At 48.4% G+C, this 17,261-nt stretch overlaps 2 protein-coding genes across 2 annotated transcripts in view; both read right to left on the bottom strand.

Moving 5' to 3' along the window:
• Positions 1-4,502: 4,502 nt before the first annotated feature.
• pggt1b (protein geranylgeranyltransferase type I, beta subunit) lies at positions 4,503-14,354 on the bottom strand. Its single transcript, XM_067231276.1, has 9 exons — positions 14,222-14,354; positions 13,474-13,592; positions 12,230-12,294; positions 11,504-11,655; positions 10,948-11,080; positions 9,474-9,519; positions 8,044-8,228; positions 6,835-6,943; positions 4,503-4,726 (listed from the first exon to the last, which is right to left on the bottom strand). Exons 1-9 carry the CDS (start codon positions 14,347-14,349, stop codon positions 4,578-4,580), a joined length of 1,086 nt encoding a protein of 361 aa, XP_067087377.1. The 5' UTR covers positions 14,350-14,354; the 3' UTR covers positions 4,503-4,577.
• Positions 14,355-14,654: 300 nt separating this feature from the next.
• The window catches only part of LOC136937799 (coiled-coil domain-containing protein 112), a 4,038-nt gene continuing 1,431 nt past the window's right edge, over positions 14,655-17,261 (bottom strand). The window contains exons 6-11 of the mRNA XM_067230919.1: positions 17,246-17,261; positions 16,748-16,885; positions 16,011-16,421; positions 15,154-15,249; positions 14,938-15,056; positions 14,655-14,738 (exon numbers count right to left, since the gene is read on the bottom strand). The exon at positions 17,246-17,261 is cut by the window's right edge and continues 243 nt beyond it. Coding sequence (XP_067087020.1) covers positions 14,708-14,738; positions 14,938-15,056; positions 15,154-15,249; positions 16,011-16,421; positions 16,748-16,885; positions 17,246-17,261 — 811 coding nt within the window. The 3' untranslated portion in view covers positions 14,655-14,707. The remainder of the gene's footprint in view (positions 14,739-14,937; positions 15,057-15,153; positions 15,250-16,010; positions 16,422-16,747; positions 16,886-17,245) is intronic.

Genomic DNA, 17,261 nt, shown 5'->3' with positions numbered 1-17,261 from the left:
AATAAAAGCTAAGCTACACAGAAACGACCTGACGTGTAGGCTACTGTAGAAAAAACGAATGAATGAACCAAAAGATGGGATGTCACATCCAGATAAACACGCCTGTGTCGATGACCATCATCCCAGTCATCCTCAGCACATTGGAAACCTTGCGTGCCCCCGCTGCGTGAGGGGAAATTTGATTTAGCCCAGAATTATCTTTGAGACGAAACCCCGCCCTCACTGTACATCTCCTCTTAACCGTGAGCGCGCGCCCCCGAGACAAGCCACGTACCGTTCCCGTTCGGCATCCTCGGTGATGTCTCGAGCCACGAACTCTTTTCTCCCCTGGCAACGGGTACATAGACAGAGGCTTTTTGTTCAATTTTAAGACAATGTCGTGTTCAACAAGTGAAGTGTATAGGCCTAATAATTGTCTTCATCAAGTGAAGGGCATACAAATTGTATTTAGATTTACGGGAATGATGGCCATATAATGGATTTAATTACTGGCTGCCTATTATTTACGCATGAGTAAGAGAGCAGCCGTGGACGCATATGTTGCTTTATATAGCGTTGGCCTATTTGTTCACAATGACCTAAGCACAAAGACCTTTGGCGTGATTATTTTTATGCATGTGCTAATCGGATTTGTAGATGTGCATTAAACAGTGGTATAGGACCCCCTTAAACAATTTAGATATCTTGTTTCCAAACAACTGTATACAATCATGTTGCTCTCTTTTTAACCGCAAGTCTTTGCTTATAGTCCTATAAAATGCAATTTAAACGCAAGGTCTATAAAAATGAAGGGATTAAGTGGCGCGTAATTGTTGGCAATGCCACTTGTTCCACGCATGGCGACAGGTTGGCGTCACCAGATGGTCGCCTCGCGCGTACTGTGTCTCTTTGGTGGGATGCGACCAAGAAAAACGGAAACAAGATGGCCATGATGAGCTCTGTCACCTGCCTGACGAGAGAGAGAGGCCCATACAGAAATTCCCCAGTGCCCCATCATTTATTTATTTATTTTACAGCCTTTATGGGCCATACAGCCATAAAGGCTGTAAAAGGAAGTAACATAACGTTTGTTTTTAACGATTACATTGATCAGGTTGAAGGACACCATATGGCTGTGGTTCAATCCTATTTTTCTGTCACCTTTATGTCATATTCCTCGCGATACAGGCTGTGACTCACACGAGCCACGCGAGGACGGCAGGGAACAATGACGCTGTGACCTCTGAGTCTTATCTGCTCGATATACAAAAGTGGAGGATAAATGTTGTAGCAAGGAGAGGGAACCTCAACTCTGGGGTCCTAATTAGGGTCTGTTATGTCTGGGTACCTAGCAACAAGATACTCACCTCATTTGAGGGGAGAGAGGGAGGGGGGGGGGGGGGGGTTTATCCAACTGATGAACTGGATGACAACCAGCAGGTCTTCTTAGCACTCAACCCAGGACTGAACACCACCCTGTACCTCAGACACCAACGAAGAAGAAAAAAATAATTTCAGCGTCTTCATGGGACCTCCCATTACACAAGACAAACACAGCCAGGGTCCCAGAGTCCTGTGTGCTTCCTGGTCCTGTACCCAGGGCCCTGTGTGCTTCCTGTTCCTGTACCCAGGGCCCTGTGTGCTTCCTGTTCCTGTACCCAGGGCCCTGTGTGCTTCCTGTTCCTGTACCCAGGGCCCTGTGTGCTTCCTGTTCCTGTACCCAGGGCCCTGTGTGCTTCCTGTTCCTGTACCCAGAGCCCTGTGTGCTTCCTGTTCCTGTACCCAGGGCCCTGTGTGCTTCCTGTTCCTGTACCCAGAGCCCTGTGTGCTTCCTGTTCCTGTACCCAGGGCCCTGTGTGCTTCCTGGTCCTGTACCCAGGGCCCTGTGTGCTTCCTGGTCCTGTACCCAGGGCCCTGTGTGCTTCCTGGTCCTGTACCCAGGGTCCTGTGTGCTTCCTGGTCCTGTACCCAGGGTCCTGTGTGCTTCCTGTTCCTGTACCCAGGGCCCTGTGTGCTTCCTGGTCCTGTACCCAGGGCCCTGTGTGCTTCCTGGTCCTGTACCCAGAGCCCTGTGTGCTTCCTGTTCCTGTACCCAGAGCCCTGTGTGCTTCCTGTTCCTGTACCCAGGGCCCTGTGTGCTTCCTGTTCCTGTACCCAGGGCCCTGTGTGCTTCCTGTTCCTGTACCCAGGGTCCTGTGTGCTTCCTGTTCCTGTACCCAGGGCCCTGTGTGCTTCCTGGTCCTGTACCCAGAGTCCTGTGTGCTTCCTGTTCCTGTACCCAGGGTCCTGTGTGCTTCCTGTTCCTGTACCCAGGGCCCTGTGTGCTTCCTGGTCCTGTACCCAGGGTCCTGTGTGCTTCCTGGTCCTGTACCCAGGGCCCTGTGTGCTTCCTGTTCCTGTACCCAGGGCCCTGTGTGCTTCCTGTTCCTGTACCCAGGGCCCTGTGTGCTTCCTGGTCCTGTACCCAGAGCCCTGTGTGCTGGTCCACAGTCCAGTTAATCAGCCAATCTGCTGAGTCAGGGAGCAGGGTGATTAAAACAGCGATCAATACCAGGGAGAGAGCTAGCAAGCTGCCCAGACTGAAGTATGTGGCCAGATAAAAGCTTGGAGCTTAATCAATGAAGACATGGAGGGAAAAGGAGACACTAATGTTGATCCATGAAGTCTTTCTTAGGTCGTGTTGCATCCAAATCTCAAAATGGAGGGTTTCAAATACATTTTCAACAGAAGACAGATTCAAAGACGGTGCAAATCAAAATTAGGCATATTGTTTAATCGTTTCACATAAATACTGCCAAGCCATCATTTCGACATGATAATAATATGCCATTGTTTAATTTACATTTCAACGATGCATATCAAATTCCACTTTCTCACTAGTGTAAGCAGTTATTACACTGAGCACTTGCAGGATAGATTTGATATTTTTTTTATACAAGTCTACACTTAATATTTCTATAAAGTATAGAAAAAATAAATTCAATTTCGACTTTTGCTTTTGTATAGTCTAGTTCATGACGAGGCAAACATTCAGGTGTCAGGTGTCTGACCCAGTAACCCACTCACCTGCAACCACCTGAGCTGCAAAGAGACCCTCCCCTGGACCAGCTAGCCTAGTGCTTAGCAGTTAGCTCAGCCATACATGCTAGTCCATTGATCTCTACTTGGACCTGGTGGCCTAGCGGTTAGCCGTTAGCTCAGGCATAGATCCTAGTCCATTGATCTTTAATTGGACTTGGTAGCCTAACATCCACTTAACTTGGCCATAGATGCTAGCCTCATTGTTAGCAACAACAACCACCACCGTGGCAGCATGAGTTCACATTTCTGCCTCACTTAAGTGACGTGAGACGAGAGGTGATTCTGACTGTCTCAGGCCTGCTACTTCAACATTCAACGCACCAAAGACCAGCTTCTCTGCAGTGCTGCAGCTCTCTAGAAGCAGAACTGAAGATAGCTGAGCTAGGCAGCTAGGGATGGGCTGTGCGTGTGTTGTTTGTGTGTGGAAGGGAGGGGGGGGGGGGTCTCTCTGCATCTCAGGGTAGAGTGCAGCCAGTCTGCTGCGTGAGGCACATTTCATAGAGGAGAATCAAGTTTGCGTGAGCGGCGCCCGATCAACCTAACCTCAGACCGGGCCGAGGACTGTGACTGGCTAAGAGGACTGCTCACTCACAGAACACCAGACAGCGGCTAACAGAACAGACAGGAACGCAACGACCATCAACCGTGAGTTCTGGGAACACAAGAGGCTTTGACGAGGTGTGGTTAGTCACCATGTTGTTGTGTTCTTCACAACAGAAATCATCTTCAGAAACAAATGACATAAAAAAAACAAAAAAAACAACAACACAACCAAACAAAATTCAAGGCAAAAAACTTCTAAACGAAGTGTTTGAGATGGTCGTGTGACCGAGGCGGATTCTAACAGCTAGGCGTCCGTGCCTTCGCAGAAGCCGTCTCGTGAAAGTAAAGAGAGACAGAAGTGTGTTGAATGTTTCCCTCTAAACCAACGCAGACACATTTGGAGTCCGGTTCAACCTGGTGATGCTGAGTGGAGCCTGGGGGGCGGGGCCTGGGGGGCGGGGCCTGGGGGGCGGGGCCTGGGGGGCGGGGCCAGGGGAGAAGCCACTCCGCCTGTTTGGCCTCAATAATTGATGGAGACGTTCTTTTATTTATTCGCCTTTTCCCCTCCCCTCCGATTCAGCGCGAGTCCTCTCCTCTCTCCTCTGATGACTAGGGTTTCTATTGCTAAAGTAGCTGAGGACAGGGGTGGGGGGGGGGGTTAGACATGGCTAGGGGGGAACTTGTGGTGGTGGTGGGATGAGGGGAGCTGGGGGTCACAGTCGGTGGTGGTGGTGGTGGGGGGCTAGATAGGGGGCCCCAGGAGAGGCTGCCAGGGTGTGGGGGTGCTAGTGGCTAACACAGTACCGGTGCGTGAGGGGGTACGGTGTGGTGGAGGTGAACACTGGGAAGCTTGGAATCAGGCTGGAGGACGTGGGCGGGGGGCGAGGGGTGAGGGCTGGAGGACGTGGGCGGGGGGCGAGGGACGGGGTGAGAGGGAGGAGGGAGAGGGGGGGGGCGGTCTGTGTGTCCAGCTGTCAGGTGCAGGTGCTGGCCCAGGTCTGGTGCAGCTGCTGCAGGTACTGGAAGGCCCTCTGGGTGACGTTGAGAGCAGGGTGGACCCTGCGCAGGTCAGCCTCACCCATCAGAGACAGACCGCAGATCCCAAAGTAGGCGTGGAGCGGATCTGGAGACGACACCGGGAGAAACTAGGTCAGACGCACACCTACACACACACACTCCTGCACAACACACACACCTAATACACACTCACACACCTACTACACACCACACACACACACGGAAAGGCAGCTGCTAGTGATAGTTAGACAGCATTTACCAATCAGCTACTAGATCTGGCGTGCAGCTCTGTTTTCGGTTGCTCAGGTCTGACCCAGTTTGACAGCAGGGCCACACCTGGCTACCCGCAGCCTGGGGTGTGAGTGTGTGTGAGTGTGTGTGTGTGAGTGAGTGTGTGAGTGTGTGAGTGTGTGAGTGCGTGTGTGTGTGTGTGTGTGTGTGGACGATCAGCTACAGCCCCACTTCCGAAACAAAAGACACACACCACGCCCCTGCCTCCATCACATGCAGTTTCAGTAATATGATTATTTTATTTATTTAAAAGGAAGATCATTAATAACTCTGTGTGCACAGGTCCAGCCTCAGACCATATCCTGCTTGTGTTTCTGAATGAAACTGATCTGGACAAGATAACTGACAGGATGCCAATAAATCCGACCAAATCCTATTTTAGTGTTCGATTTCCTGAAAGCTTTAGGTCCTTAACTGCCTGACCAAGAAGCCCCCGCGAAGCTTCCAGAATGATCAGACCTCCATGAACCCAAGGTCTGCACCTCCCTGCAGCTCCCTGCAGCCTACATTCATTATCAACTGAAAACAGAGACCGCGGATCTGCCCAGACCATCTCTGCTGTTGTCTTGACAAGCAACAATAACAACAGTGTGTGTGTGTGTGTGTGTGTGAGAGAGAGTGTATCTGTGTGTGAGTGTATCTGAGTGTGTGTGTGTGTGTGTGTGTGTATGTGTGAGAGAGTGTATCTGTGTGTGAGTGTATCTGAGTGTGTGTGTGTGTGTGTGAGAGAGTGTATCTGTGTGTGAGTGTATCTGAGTGTGTGTGTGTGTGTGTATGTGTGAGAGAGTGTATCTGTGTGTGAGTGTATCTGAGTGTGTGTGTGTGTGTGTGTGTGTGTGTGTGTGTGTGAGAGAGAGAGTGTATCTGTGTGTGAGTGTATCTGAGTGAGTGAGTGTGTGTGTGTGTGTGTGTGTGTGTGTGTGTGTGTGTGTGTGTGTGTGTGAGAGAGAGTGTATCTGTGTGTGAGTGTATCTGAGTGTGTGTGTGTGTGAGTGAATGGGTGTATTGTTGTAAGACAGCCCCTGTAAGGCAGACATACATAATGCATGTTGACCCCTCTTAAAGGGCCACCTCCCCCAAGAGGGGCTGCGAGCCAGAAGTGCAGTAAAGTGGACCGTTATTCAATTATAATTAAATGATATGGGATTGGACCTGGGACGTTGAAATCAATTATAAAGCCATTTCTAATATTGATCATGATTCATGTCTCCTGGCGTTATGGGATAGAGGTATTTTGTTTGCTGCGGTGATGTGCTGTGTTTACGGAGCTTCTAGAACATTCTAGAGAACTTTGGCCCTAGCCACGTAGGCTTCGGACTTGTGGGATTCCACAATAACAGCTTTATAATCAGATCAAAAAATACTCTCAGATGATCGAATACAAAAAAACAAAACATTTTACATCCCTGTCCAAAACGTAATCAAGGATGTTTTACACCCAGACTTGACTTTGACTAGATTATGCTCTCACTCACTATCCCACTCTCTCTCACCCTCCCTCTCTCTCTCTCTCTCTCTCTCTCTCTCTCTCTCTCACCCTCCCTCTCTCCCTCCCCTCTCTCTGAGGCTTTTGTTTTCAGTGTGTGTTGTTCTCCTCCTACCCCAATCCTCACCCCTAACCTCCCTTAAACATCACCCCTGGCCTCACCCCTGGCTGGGGAACAAGCAGTCCCTGTAAGCTGAGCAAGGTGCTCTCCCATGGCTCTGGCTGGACGATAATCACCTCATCAATAAGATATACACCTCCCTCCCTCCATCCTTCTCTCCCTCCATCCATCTCCCTCTCCCTAGGAGTGTACAGTTACCAGCTTGTTTCCACTGACAGGGGCCAACACCCCTCTCTCTCTCTCTCTCACACACACACACACACACACACATCCCTTTTAACACATCTCTGTTAGACCTTAAGTCCCCCCACCCTACCTGGGTGGCTGTCAGGCCACTTGGCAAAGCCTCCCACCAGCCGGTCTTGAGTTGACAGGATGTAGTTGCGGTTCTTCTCAAAGTTAGTGTACTGAAACACATCCAACAACTAGAGAGAGAAAGAGAGGGAGAGAGGGAGAGAGAGAGAGAGAGAGAGAGAGAGAGAGAGAGAGAGAGAGAGAGAGAGAGAGAGAGAGAGAGAGAGAGAGAGAGAGAGAGAACGGGAGGGAGAAGGAGATGGGGAACGCAAGAAGGGGTGAGGAGAGAGGGTGAGGAAAGGTTACATTTAGGACAGGGGTGCACGTTTCACCACAACACCTTAGAGCGCAGGACCCCTCCCTCAGAGAACAGCAGCACTGTGGCAGGATGAATCCATCCTACACACAACAAGATCCGGTGTGCAGCTTAAGACGAACAGCCGAGCCACACAAATCACTTCAGCATATCGCATGTCAGTGTACCTCTATTGATATCCCATTCAGAACACACTGATATGGAACATGCATATCAAGATGTACTGTACAGGTATCATATCTCAGAGCTTTTTGCTCCAGTACTGGTGTCAACACAAGCTGCTGTGATACTTGTTAGGGTGTGTGTGTGTGATAGGTTAGGTTCCAGTCTCAGGTTAGTCTGTAAATGCTCACACAGACAGTGTTTAAAGCTCACAGTGCCTAACATTTCCACGGACCACACCCACAACTGTAGGATACAGGTTTAACACTGTATGCAGGGGATTTCCGTACACCGAGCACGCGTGTGAGCGAGGAGGGCTGGTCCTCCTCTGCCTGCTGGCGTGATGTGCAGCCTGTGGACCCGAGACTAAAACAGCACAGCTTATGGACTGTTTGAGATCCATTTCAACAGACTCATTGAGTATCGTCTCTCATGCAGGGCCGTAGAGGTGTGTCTGTGTGTGTATGCTTGCGTGTGTGTATCATTGTGTGTCTGTGTCAGTGTATGTGTGTCAGTGTGTGTGTGTCAGTGTATGAGTGTCAGTGTGTGTGTGTGTGTGTGTGTGTGTGTGTGTGTGTGTGTGTGTGTGTGTGTGTGTGCATGCTTGCGTGTGTGTATCAGTGTATGTGTGTCAGTGTGTGTGTGTGTGTGTCAGTGTATGTGTGTGTGTCAGTGTATGAGTGTTAGTGTGTGTGTGTGTGTCAGTGTATGTAAGTCAGTGTGTGTCAGTGTGTGTGTGTGTGTGTGCTGTACCTCCAGCGTGGCGCCCACCCAGAAGGAGTAGCAGGTGTCGACGGGCTTGTTGGGTCGTCCCTGGAAGCCGTTCCTCTGCCTCAGGATGCACCAGCGGCGGATCCTGTCCAGCTCCCGCTGGCTCAGCGCCTCCTCCAGACGGCCCATGAGCCTCAGCGCCGCCACCGCACAGAACGTGGACCCGCCTGGGGGGCAGAGGTCAGGGGTCAACAAGCTGAGAGGGGAGGATGAGGGGATGGATGGATTTCAAGAGATGGGGAGGCGGGCTGTGATGTTGACAGACTGAATAGAGATCCAATCACGGGGGATGGGGAAGACAGGGTCAGTTGATAGACAGTGACAGCAACACACAAATACAGACAGACAGAGACAGACAGACAGACACACAGACAGACCTGCACAGAAAGCTGAGGTTAGTGACCTGACAGTGACACTGGAAAGCTGACAAACAGGTAGGCCCACAGACAGGTAGGCCCACAGACAGGCAGGTTAGACTGTACACTGACAGCAGTTTAATGACAAGGTATAAATAACAGGGTGTGACTCTGTTATAAGTACAGTATGCTTGAGGGCCCCTCAGACAACATGCACCCCCATGCCAGCCAAACACACACACACACAATGTTATGCTGGTTAATCTCTCTCTTTGATCACATCAGTATCCTTCCTGTGCCTGAAGGAGCACTCCAGCAGAGAGAGAGAGAGTGTGTGTGTGTGTGTGTTTAAGTAATGATGGGCTTTATCATCCACACTAGAGAAGCTCCATCCATCACAACCCTCAGTGTTCAGCTGTCACCCCACCCTCACTACCTGCTCATCACCACGGAAACAGTGTGTGTGTTTGTGGGGGGGGGGGTATAAATCTTAGCTGAAGCAGAAATGGGAGGCTGTGCAGGCAGAAAATAACTATGGAGGGCCCAACACACACACCAATACACACACACACACCAATACACACACCAATACACACTCCAATACACACAAACACGCACACACTGGCATTTGGCCTTAGTATTATACTCCCCTTGGCACATACACTATGAAATAAGGGTGTGGAATCTATAATACTTATAATCACACCTTCAGACAGAGTGTGGTTGAATAAAGGTAGGCATTTTGTTCTGGCTGGGAGTGAACTGTAATGAATCACTTCCTGTTTCATGTGACGGTGCCAGAGCCTTCTGGGATTTTAATACTGGGGTGTTTACCTCCTGGGATAGGCTAATAGGACTTCAATTATGTACTGTGTATGTACACGCATGTATGTGTGTGTGTGTGTGTGTGAGACACGTGTGTATGATTTAGCCTCCTCCAACCATGTAGTGTTGTGTTCCCAGTACGAACGTGGTCTTGTGTCTTTAACTGTGAGTGGACATACTGCTTCCTGTGTACACAGGAAGTTACACTCTCACACACACACACACACTCACCATGGGACTCCAGCCCCGCCCCCTGACCAATCCCGTTGTCATACGACTGTGGAGAGAAAACCAACAAATTAACAAAGCAAACCAACAGAGCTGAATGACCCAACATTAGTCAGGATCAAAAGAAGGGCACGTCACCATGGCAACGCCATGATGAGAGAGAGATGCATCCAGGCTAGCACTAGAGCTAGGCTAACCGGCTAGCTGGATTATATAATCCACTGTTGGGTGAACTGTACTGGATAGGAGGGCAGAGAAGGACCAGAGACGAGAGAGACAGGCTAGGAAAGGAGAGACAATAGTGCCCTTCTCTCCTCGCCTGTGATCCCAGGGGAGAGGAGGGAGGGAGGGAGGGAGGGAGGGAGGGAGGGAGGGAGGGAGGGAGGGGAGGGGAGGGGAGGGGAGGGGAGGGGAGGGGAGGGGAGGGGAGGGGAGGGGAGGGGAGGGGAGGGGAGGGGAGGGGAGGGGAGGGGAGGGGAGGGGAGGGGAGGGGAGGGGAGGGGAGGGGAGGGGAGGGGAGGTAACAGAACGCTGGACTATTGTTCTGGGTACAGCAGCCGGTGTCTAAATGATATTGTCTCAGAGGGCTTCAGGTCTAAAGAGCCCTGATGATGTGATGCACAATGACTCAACATGGTCCCAGACAGCACAATGGTGCAGGCGAAGGCCTCGTCTGTTGTAGGTTCTAGGACAGGGGTGAACATTGTCTAGGCTGGGGTCAAAGGTCAAATCAGCCTCCCAATAAACATGTCACCAAAGACAACCTGTCAAGCACCAAAATAATAATAGTACTAATAATGTTTCTCAACCCTGGTACACTGTCCTGTGTGTTCTACTTCGGTGTATCTCTCTGGAGAGACCTACCATAAACCTACTTCTACGGTGTATCTCTCTGAGAGACCTACCATAAACCTCCTTCTACAGAGTGCATCTCTCTGGAGAGACCTACCATAAACCTACTTCTACAGAGTGCATCTCTCTGGAGAGACCTACCATAAACCTACTTCTACAGAGTGCCTCTCTCTGGAGAGACCTACCATAAACCTCCTTCTACAGAGTGCATCTCTCTGGAGAGACCTACCATAAACCTCCTTCTACAGAGTGCATCTCTCTGGAGAGACCTACCATAAACCTACTTCTACAGAGTGCCTCTCTCTGGAGAGACCTACCATAAACCTCCTTCTACAGAGTGCATCTCTCTGGAGAGACCTACCATAAACCTCCTTCTACAGAGTGCATCTCTCTGGAGAGACCTACCATAAACCTACTTCTACAGAGTGCATCTCTCTGGAGAGACCTACCATAAACCTCCTTCTACAGAGTGCATCTCTCTGGAGAGACCTACCATAAACTTCCTTCTACAGAGTGCATCTCTCTGGAGAGACCTACCATAAACCTCCTTCTACAGAGTGCATCTCTCTGGAGAGACCTACCATAAACCTCCTTCTACAGAGTGCATCTCTCTGGAGAGACCTACCATGCTCTTCCTCACGTAGTCCGTGGCCTTGTGTGTGTCCATGCCCGACCAGTCGTTGAGCATGTAGCAGATGCAGGCGGCGCAGTAGACGAAGCGCATGTCGTTCTCACTTCCCTCTGGGACGGCGTAGAAGCTGGAGACGTGGGGAGGAAACAAGGACGCTCTTTAATGGGAGGAAGGTCATGCTGGGTCACGGGGTCACCCCGGACTGTCTCTCCTCCTGTCTGTTAGGAAGTCTGTCTGCTTGTGTCTGCCTGTCTGCTTGTCTAACTATCTCCCCGTCTGCCTGCCTGCCTGTCTGCCTGCCTGTCTGCTTGTCTAACTATCTCCCCGTCTGCCTGCATGCCTGTCTGCCTGCCTGTCTGCTTGTCTAACCATCTCCCCATCTGCTTGCCTGCATGTCTGTCTGCCTGTCTAACCATCTCCTCGCCTGCCTGCCTGTCTGCCTGTCTCTGTCTAACCATCTCCTTGCCTGTCTGCCTGTCTCTGTCTAACCATCTCCTTGCCTGTCTGCCTGTCTGCATGTCTGCCTGTCTGACCATCATCTCCCTCTTACCTTCCGTCCTCCAGCTGCAGGGCCCTGAGCCCAGCCAGGCAGGCCTCCTTGTTGACGCGGCTCAGGTCGTCCCCCAGGATGAGCAGGCAGGCCAGCCCCGTGTAGGTCATCGCCACGTGCCCGCTGTCGTAGGGGTGGGCCACCCCAGGGCCCTGGGCAGGACACAGACAGCAGCTGGTACATTTCATTCATTCAGAAGCTTTTATCCAAAGACATTTCCAATCTGGGGAAGTTCCCCATCTGTGAAGTACAGCGGAAGATCAAGGATCAGAAGTTTTTTTTCTCAACTTTTTTTCCACACACACAGTGAAAGGAGAGGAGAGATGAGAGGGGAGAGGAGAAAAGAGAAGCCAAAAGGAGTGATTTCTTCAACCTTTAAAAAATTGTAACCTTTAAAAAAAAAAAAAAAAAGATTGTTGCCTTCTGTCTTGCTCCATGGTAGCTTTGTAGACTATCTTACGTTTGTTGAGCCTGATAGCCAGGAAATGAAAAAAGGCAATGACAAAAAAGTTATATTGATCATGCCACCATATACAGGTTAAAACTTAAGTAACGATCCTGGTTTTAAAATGTAATACGTAGAATTTACAGATACTTGTGTGAAGGAGTGAAAGTAAAAAGTGGTCAGAAAAATAAATAGGGAAGTTAAAGTACTGATACCCGAAAAATCGACTTAAATACAGGAATATTGGTCCTTTGTTACTTCCTAGTTGTGGCCAGCAGTACCTTGGTGCTGTATGGAACACCGATGTGTGACGACCCTCGGAAACCACATCGTCCTAGATTTGATTCTGAGGACAAAGAGGGAAAAACGTCAGTAGGTTTCTGTGCCTACGCAGAGGGGTGGCTGTGTTTTACTCTGGTATTACTCTGGTACACGACTGCCATCTAGTGTCCATGAGAAAGTTGAACCCAAAGAGGCTGCAGTGAAGCCAGGAGTGTGGAAGTAAGATAATGAACTTAATAGCAACCATGTAACACTACTTATCGCCAAATTACAACACACACTCAATCTGCTCGTCAACAAAGATGTGTACAGTGAGTGACACTTACAACAGCTTTACAAAAAATAAACACCTAGAATTTAATTTAGCTAACATATGGCGAAATCTCACATTCCTGTTAGTCTCAAGGCTCTAATCAAAAGAAACTTAGGTAACATATGGCAGAAGCTTTTCCAGTGCACCAACTAAAAAAAAAAAGACTTCCTGGTAAGATTCATGTTCCTCAGATGAATAATTCAACCCAAGGCGTGGAGACTTGGAACAGATGGCTGAAGGGAGTGATTAGGACTGTCCAGATGAAAGATTATAAAATATTCACATGATCAAACCCAGAGAGTCATTTACACGCGTGTGGGACTGATGGAATATGAAATCTGTCTGGCCACTGCCCAAATAAGTTGCCTTCAAGCCCAACGAAGGGGGCAGCTGTGGGTGTCTATCAGGGGTGTAACAATATATTGTGGAACAATATATCGCAATACAAAATCTTTACAATATGTATCGTAGAGTTATGGCAATATTTTTACAATATGACGTCCGTTTGATCCTATTGGTTGAGCAACCAGCACGCGACCTACTCTGCACCTGTGTCGTGTGCATTCATTGCATTCACAGAAATCGCTCCTACTGAGTTAACTAAATTGTATGTACAACAAAGAAAATTATTGAAAGTGTTTCATATTTTGGAAATAAATCTGTTAACTGAATTTCAGTTTCATTTAAAATGTTGTTCAAAATATCGTGATACGTATTGTATTGCACACCCAGTATTTTGATATGTATCGAATTGTGAGCTGAGTGTATCGTTACACCCCTAGTGTCTAGTGTGTGCAGTACAGGCAGAAGCACAAAAGCCCTACACATCAAGTAGTTCAGGCTCATTCACGCGACCTTTTTGTCTATTTAGCAGAACGATTCTATCCAAAGTAACGTATGAACAGTGCGTCAAAGCTCCAGGATACTCACGATCGTCGCTGGGCAGGACTTGTAAGGAATAGATCCACTCTATCATGCTGGGCTTGTCTATCACGTCCAGGGCATCCAAAACGTCCAGGCCAGACAAGGAGAAGAACACTATGGTCAACCTGCCCAGGAGAAAACCACACCAGACACAGCAAAACCCAGTCATATCAGGTGGTTTGGGTATAGCTATATTACAGAGTATTTGACTTGCATATCAAGGTGAAGCTGGTTCGAATCCCCACGTGTATAGATTGCTTTGGGTAAAAACGACTCAACAGAATTCGTTACATTATTTCGCAGATATGCAACTGGGGATCAAGCCAGATGAAAGTAGTTATGCGTGTTAACTTTAAGAGGACCCTCTGGGATTGGTTAAATTATGACACAGAAATAATTTTATTAAAAAGTAATCATGTACTTAGCCGGCTATAGGTGATGAAAGCCAGCGGTTACTGTACGTGACAGTAGCTGTCACTTTGAGAACGAGCTCCTAAAAACCTCTGATTACACATTACACTACAGCAACACAATGTTTCTGCCATCACAGTCACCGCTACATAAAGTTGTTTAGCTAGCTAGTTTAAAACGATTACCTATTACCTGTGACCCGACAAATGAAACACGCAAAGTTAGCTCATGCTAGCTTGACTTCTAGCCTCCCATTTCCAACAGCAAGGATGGCTAGCTTCGCTAGCTGAGGAAGTTGTAAAGAGAAAATTGTGACAAAATCTTTCCTCTACGATTTATGTACCTGCTTGTTTCAAGTGACGAATATCTCTCTGGCAACACCTGCAACGACCTTTGAAAGAATCGTACATGACGATCTTTTAAAAAGTCAATTTGCTCAAATTCGGCAAGCGGGTTCTCTTCCTCCGCCATCTTTGAGGTCGACAGCTAGCAACAACTTCCGTAACCAAGACAACATCACATCCGTAAACAAGTAGACTGCCTTTTGGGTTGCCAGGTTGGTGGATAGGTAGTTGGGTGAGGTGGTGGTAGGAATTTGACTGAAGATCCATAAAGAATATAAAATTTACAGAGATAAAACATTCATGAATACCCGAAAAAAATCATTTTAATTTATGAAGTTTCATACAATTAAATGCTACATTACATTGCAATATAGCAGATTTACAAGTCAAAGAAACGGACTCTGAAGGTACATTTTATATACAATTAGCATGCTTCTTTAAAAGCATACAAATATAATCTACTTATGACACTCCCTTGGCCTGTGTCACAGCCCTTGCCTCCAGGTAGGAACCGCCCTGGAAAAAAACAATGAAATTAGAGCTTAAAACAATGAATCAATGACATATCATTACATTTTATTTATTTAGCACACTTTTATCCACAGCAACATAGAAACAGTGCATACATCTTATAGCTACACCACCATACAGTAACCACACCTGGCTCAACCCACCGAAACTTCTGAAATGAATGGATTTCTCTGAGCAAGTTTACCTGTGGAACATCTGCAACACTGGCCCTCCCCCCGCGGGGCCGATCTCTTTGGTACGCTCCTCCCAGCCCCTGGTGGGCTTACACACTCTGGAGGGATCACGGCTGGCATTCACCACCACCTCAGGAGGGGAAAAACAAAACATCTCCACTCAGCCAACCACACAATCCTCAGTTATGGTGCGGGTCTAAGGATTAAAGATGTTTATTTCCCAGTACCTTCTCCTTCAACTTCGCCAGCCTCTTCTGTCTCTCCTCTTCCTGCTTCTCCTTCTGTTGTTTCTCCTGAAGTTTGTTTTCCATCTTGTGGAGGTCCTGCAAAGAGCAACTGACATCATTTAGTCATTTAGCAGACGCTCTTATCCAGAGCGACATCACACTCTGACCCGACCTCAAACCGAAACATAAACTCGCAGCACGTGTCACCAGTACACAGTTCATACTCCCCCTGTACTTCACTTTGGATAAAAACGTCTCTTAAATGAATCCATTATATACACTACCGTTCAAAAGTTTGGGGTCACCCAGACAATTCAGACAGTTTTCCATGAAAACTCACACTTTTATTTATCAAATAAGTTGCAAAATGAATAGAAAATATAGTCAAGACATTTACAAGGTTAGAAATAATTATTTTTAATTGATTGATTTTTTTTTTAATTAATTGATTTTTAATTGTTCTTCAAAAATCCATTTGCAGCAATTACAGCATTGGAGACCTTTGGCATTCTAATTCTAATTCTTCTAATCATCCATTAGTCTTTTAAGGTAATTAGCAAACACAATGTACCATTTGAACACTGTAGTGAGAGTTGCTTGAAATGGGCCTCTATACACCTATGTAGATATTTCATAAAAAAACTGACGTTTCCACCTAGAATAGTCATTTACCACATTAACAATGTATAGTGTTTTTCTGATTAATTTAATGTTATCTTCATTGAAAAAAAAGTGCTTTTCTTTGAAAAATAAGGAAATTTCTAAGTGACCCCAAACTTTTGAACGGTAGTGTACCTGTGTGAGGACCTGTTACTTTGGACTTGATGAGCTAATAAATACATAATTTGTTGACAAACCCTCTCCTGGAAGCGTCTGATCTCCTGTCCAGCCGTCCGCCTCCTCTCCTCCTCTTCCCCCTGCTCCTCCTCAGCCCTCCTCAGCGCCTGCGCCTCCTCCTCCTCCCTCCTCTCTCGGAGCTGCGCCTCCAGAGCCAGCTTCACCTCCTGCTGCCTCCTGCGCTCCTCCTGCGCCCTCCTCCTCTGCTGCACCTCCTCCACCCGCCTCCGCTCCTCCTCCTGCTCCTGCTGCCTCCTCCTCCGCTCCCTCCAGTCCTCCAGACGCAGGGCAGCCTCCCTCCTCTCCTCCTCGGCCTGGCGCCGTAGGGCCAGGGCCTGGGCCTCCCTCCTGGCAGCGCCCTCCTCCTCACCCTGGACCTGCAGCCTGGCTAGCCTGCTCTGCTGTCTGGCTGACCTCCACCTCTGGATCGCCTGGTGGTGGAGGAACAACAGGCCAGCTAGAACCCTTTCATCCTTCATTCATCCCAGTTAGAAACGTCCTAGTTCCTAACTCAGAACTTTAGAAACCAGAGGTAAGACAAGTACTCTTTATTTCTGGAAACAGCTAAGAGTTACCAATAAACAAAGACCTTTATATTATCAAATCACCTGGACATTCAGCTTTTTACAAGCGTCTAATATCCCCTAAGTCTGCCCAAGGGTGATTTCCGCAAAGGGGCAACCAACGACATGGTAGTCACTACACGGCCTGTATTGGGCCAGGAAGACTGACTGGGCAGTATCCTGGTGAACGCTACCTCCTTCTTCTGGTGTTGGAGGTGGAGCAGCTCCAGGTACCAGTCCTCGTGCTGCTGCAGGCCCTGCAGGGTCCGGCTGGGCAGGTACAGCTGGGCCTCCTTCCTGTAGGTAGGCCTCCCATGGTGTTTGGTCCACACCTGCATGGATATCATGGAGGAATTTTCACACTGTCTCCTACTGTTGTCAAGGTTGTTCTTTGCCAGGGCTATGCATATTTCCTGTCATCTTCTCGTGTGTTTATCTCATATAGATTACATTTACATTTAGTCATTTAGCAGGCGCTCTTATCCAGAGCGACTTACAGTAAGTACAGGGACATTCCCCCCGAGGCAAGTAGGGTGAAGTGCCTTGCCCAAGGACACAATGTCATTTGACACGGCCGGGAATCGAACTGGCAACCTTCTGATTAATAGCCCGATTCCCTAACCGCTCAGCCATCTGACCCTCTTAGATTCGTCTTTTTATTTAATTATGAGTTCTGTACATCCTCCCCTCACCTTGAGGAAGCTCTGG

Source organism: Osmerus mordax, chromosome 28, assembly GCF_038355195.1.
Source record: "Osmerus mordax isolate fOsmMor3 chromosome 28, fOsmMor3.pri, whole genome shotgun sequence".
NCBI lineage: Eukaryota > Metazoa > Chordata > Actinopteri > Osmeriformes > Osmeridae > Osmerus > Osmerus mordax.
The sequence above is the reverse complement of the archived record's forward strand: the minus strand, read 5'-3'. Positions and strand labels throughout refer to the sequence as shown.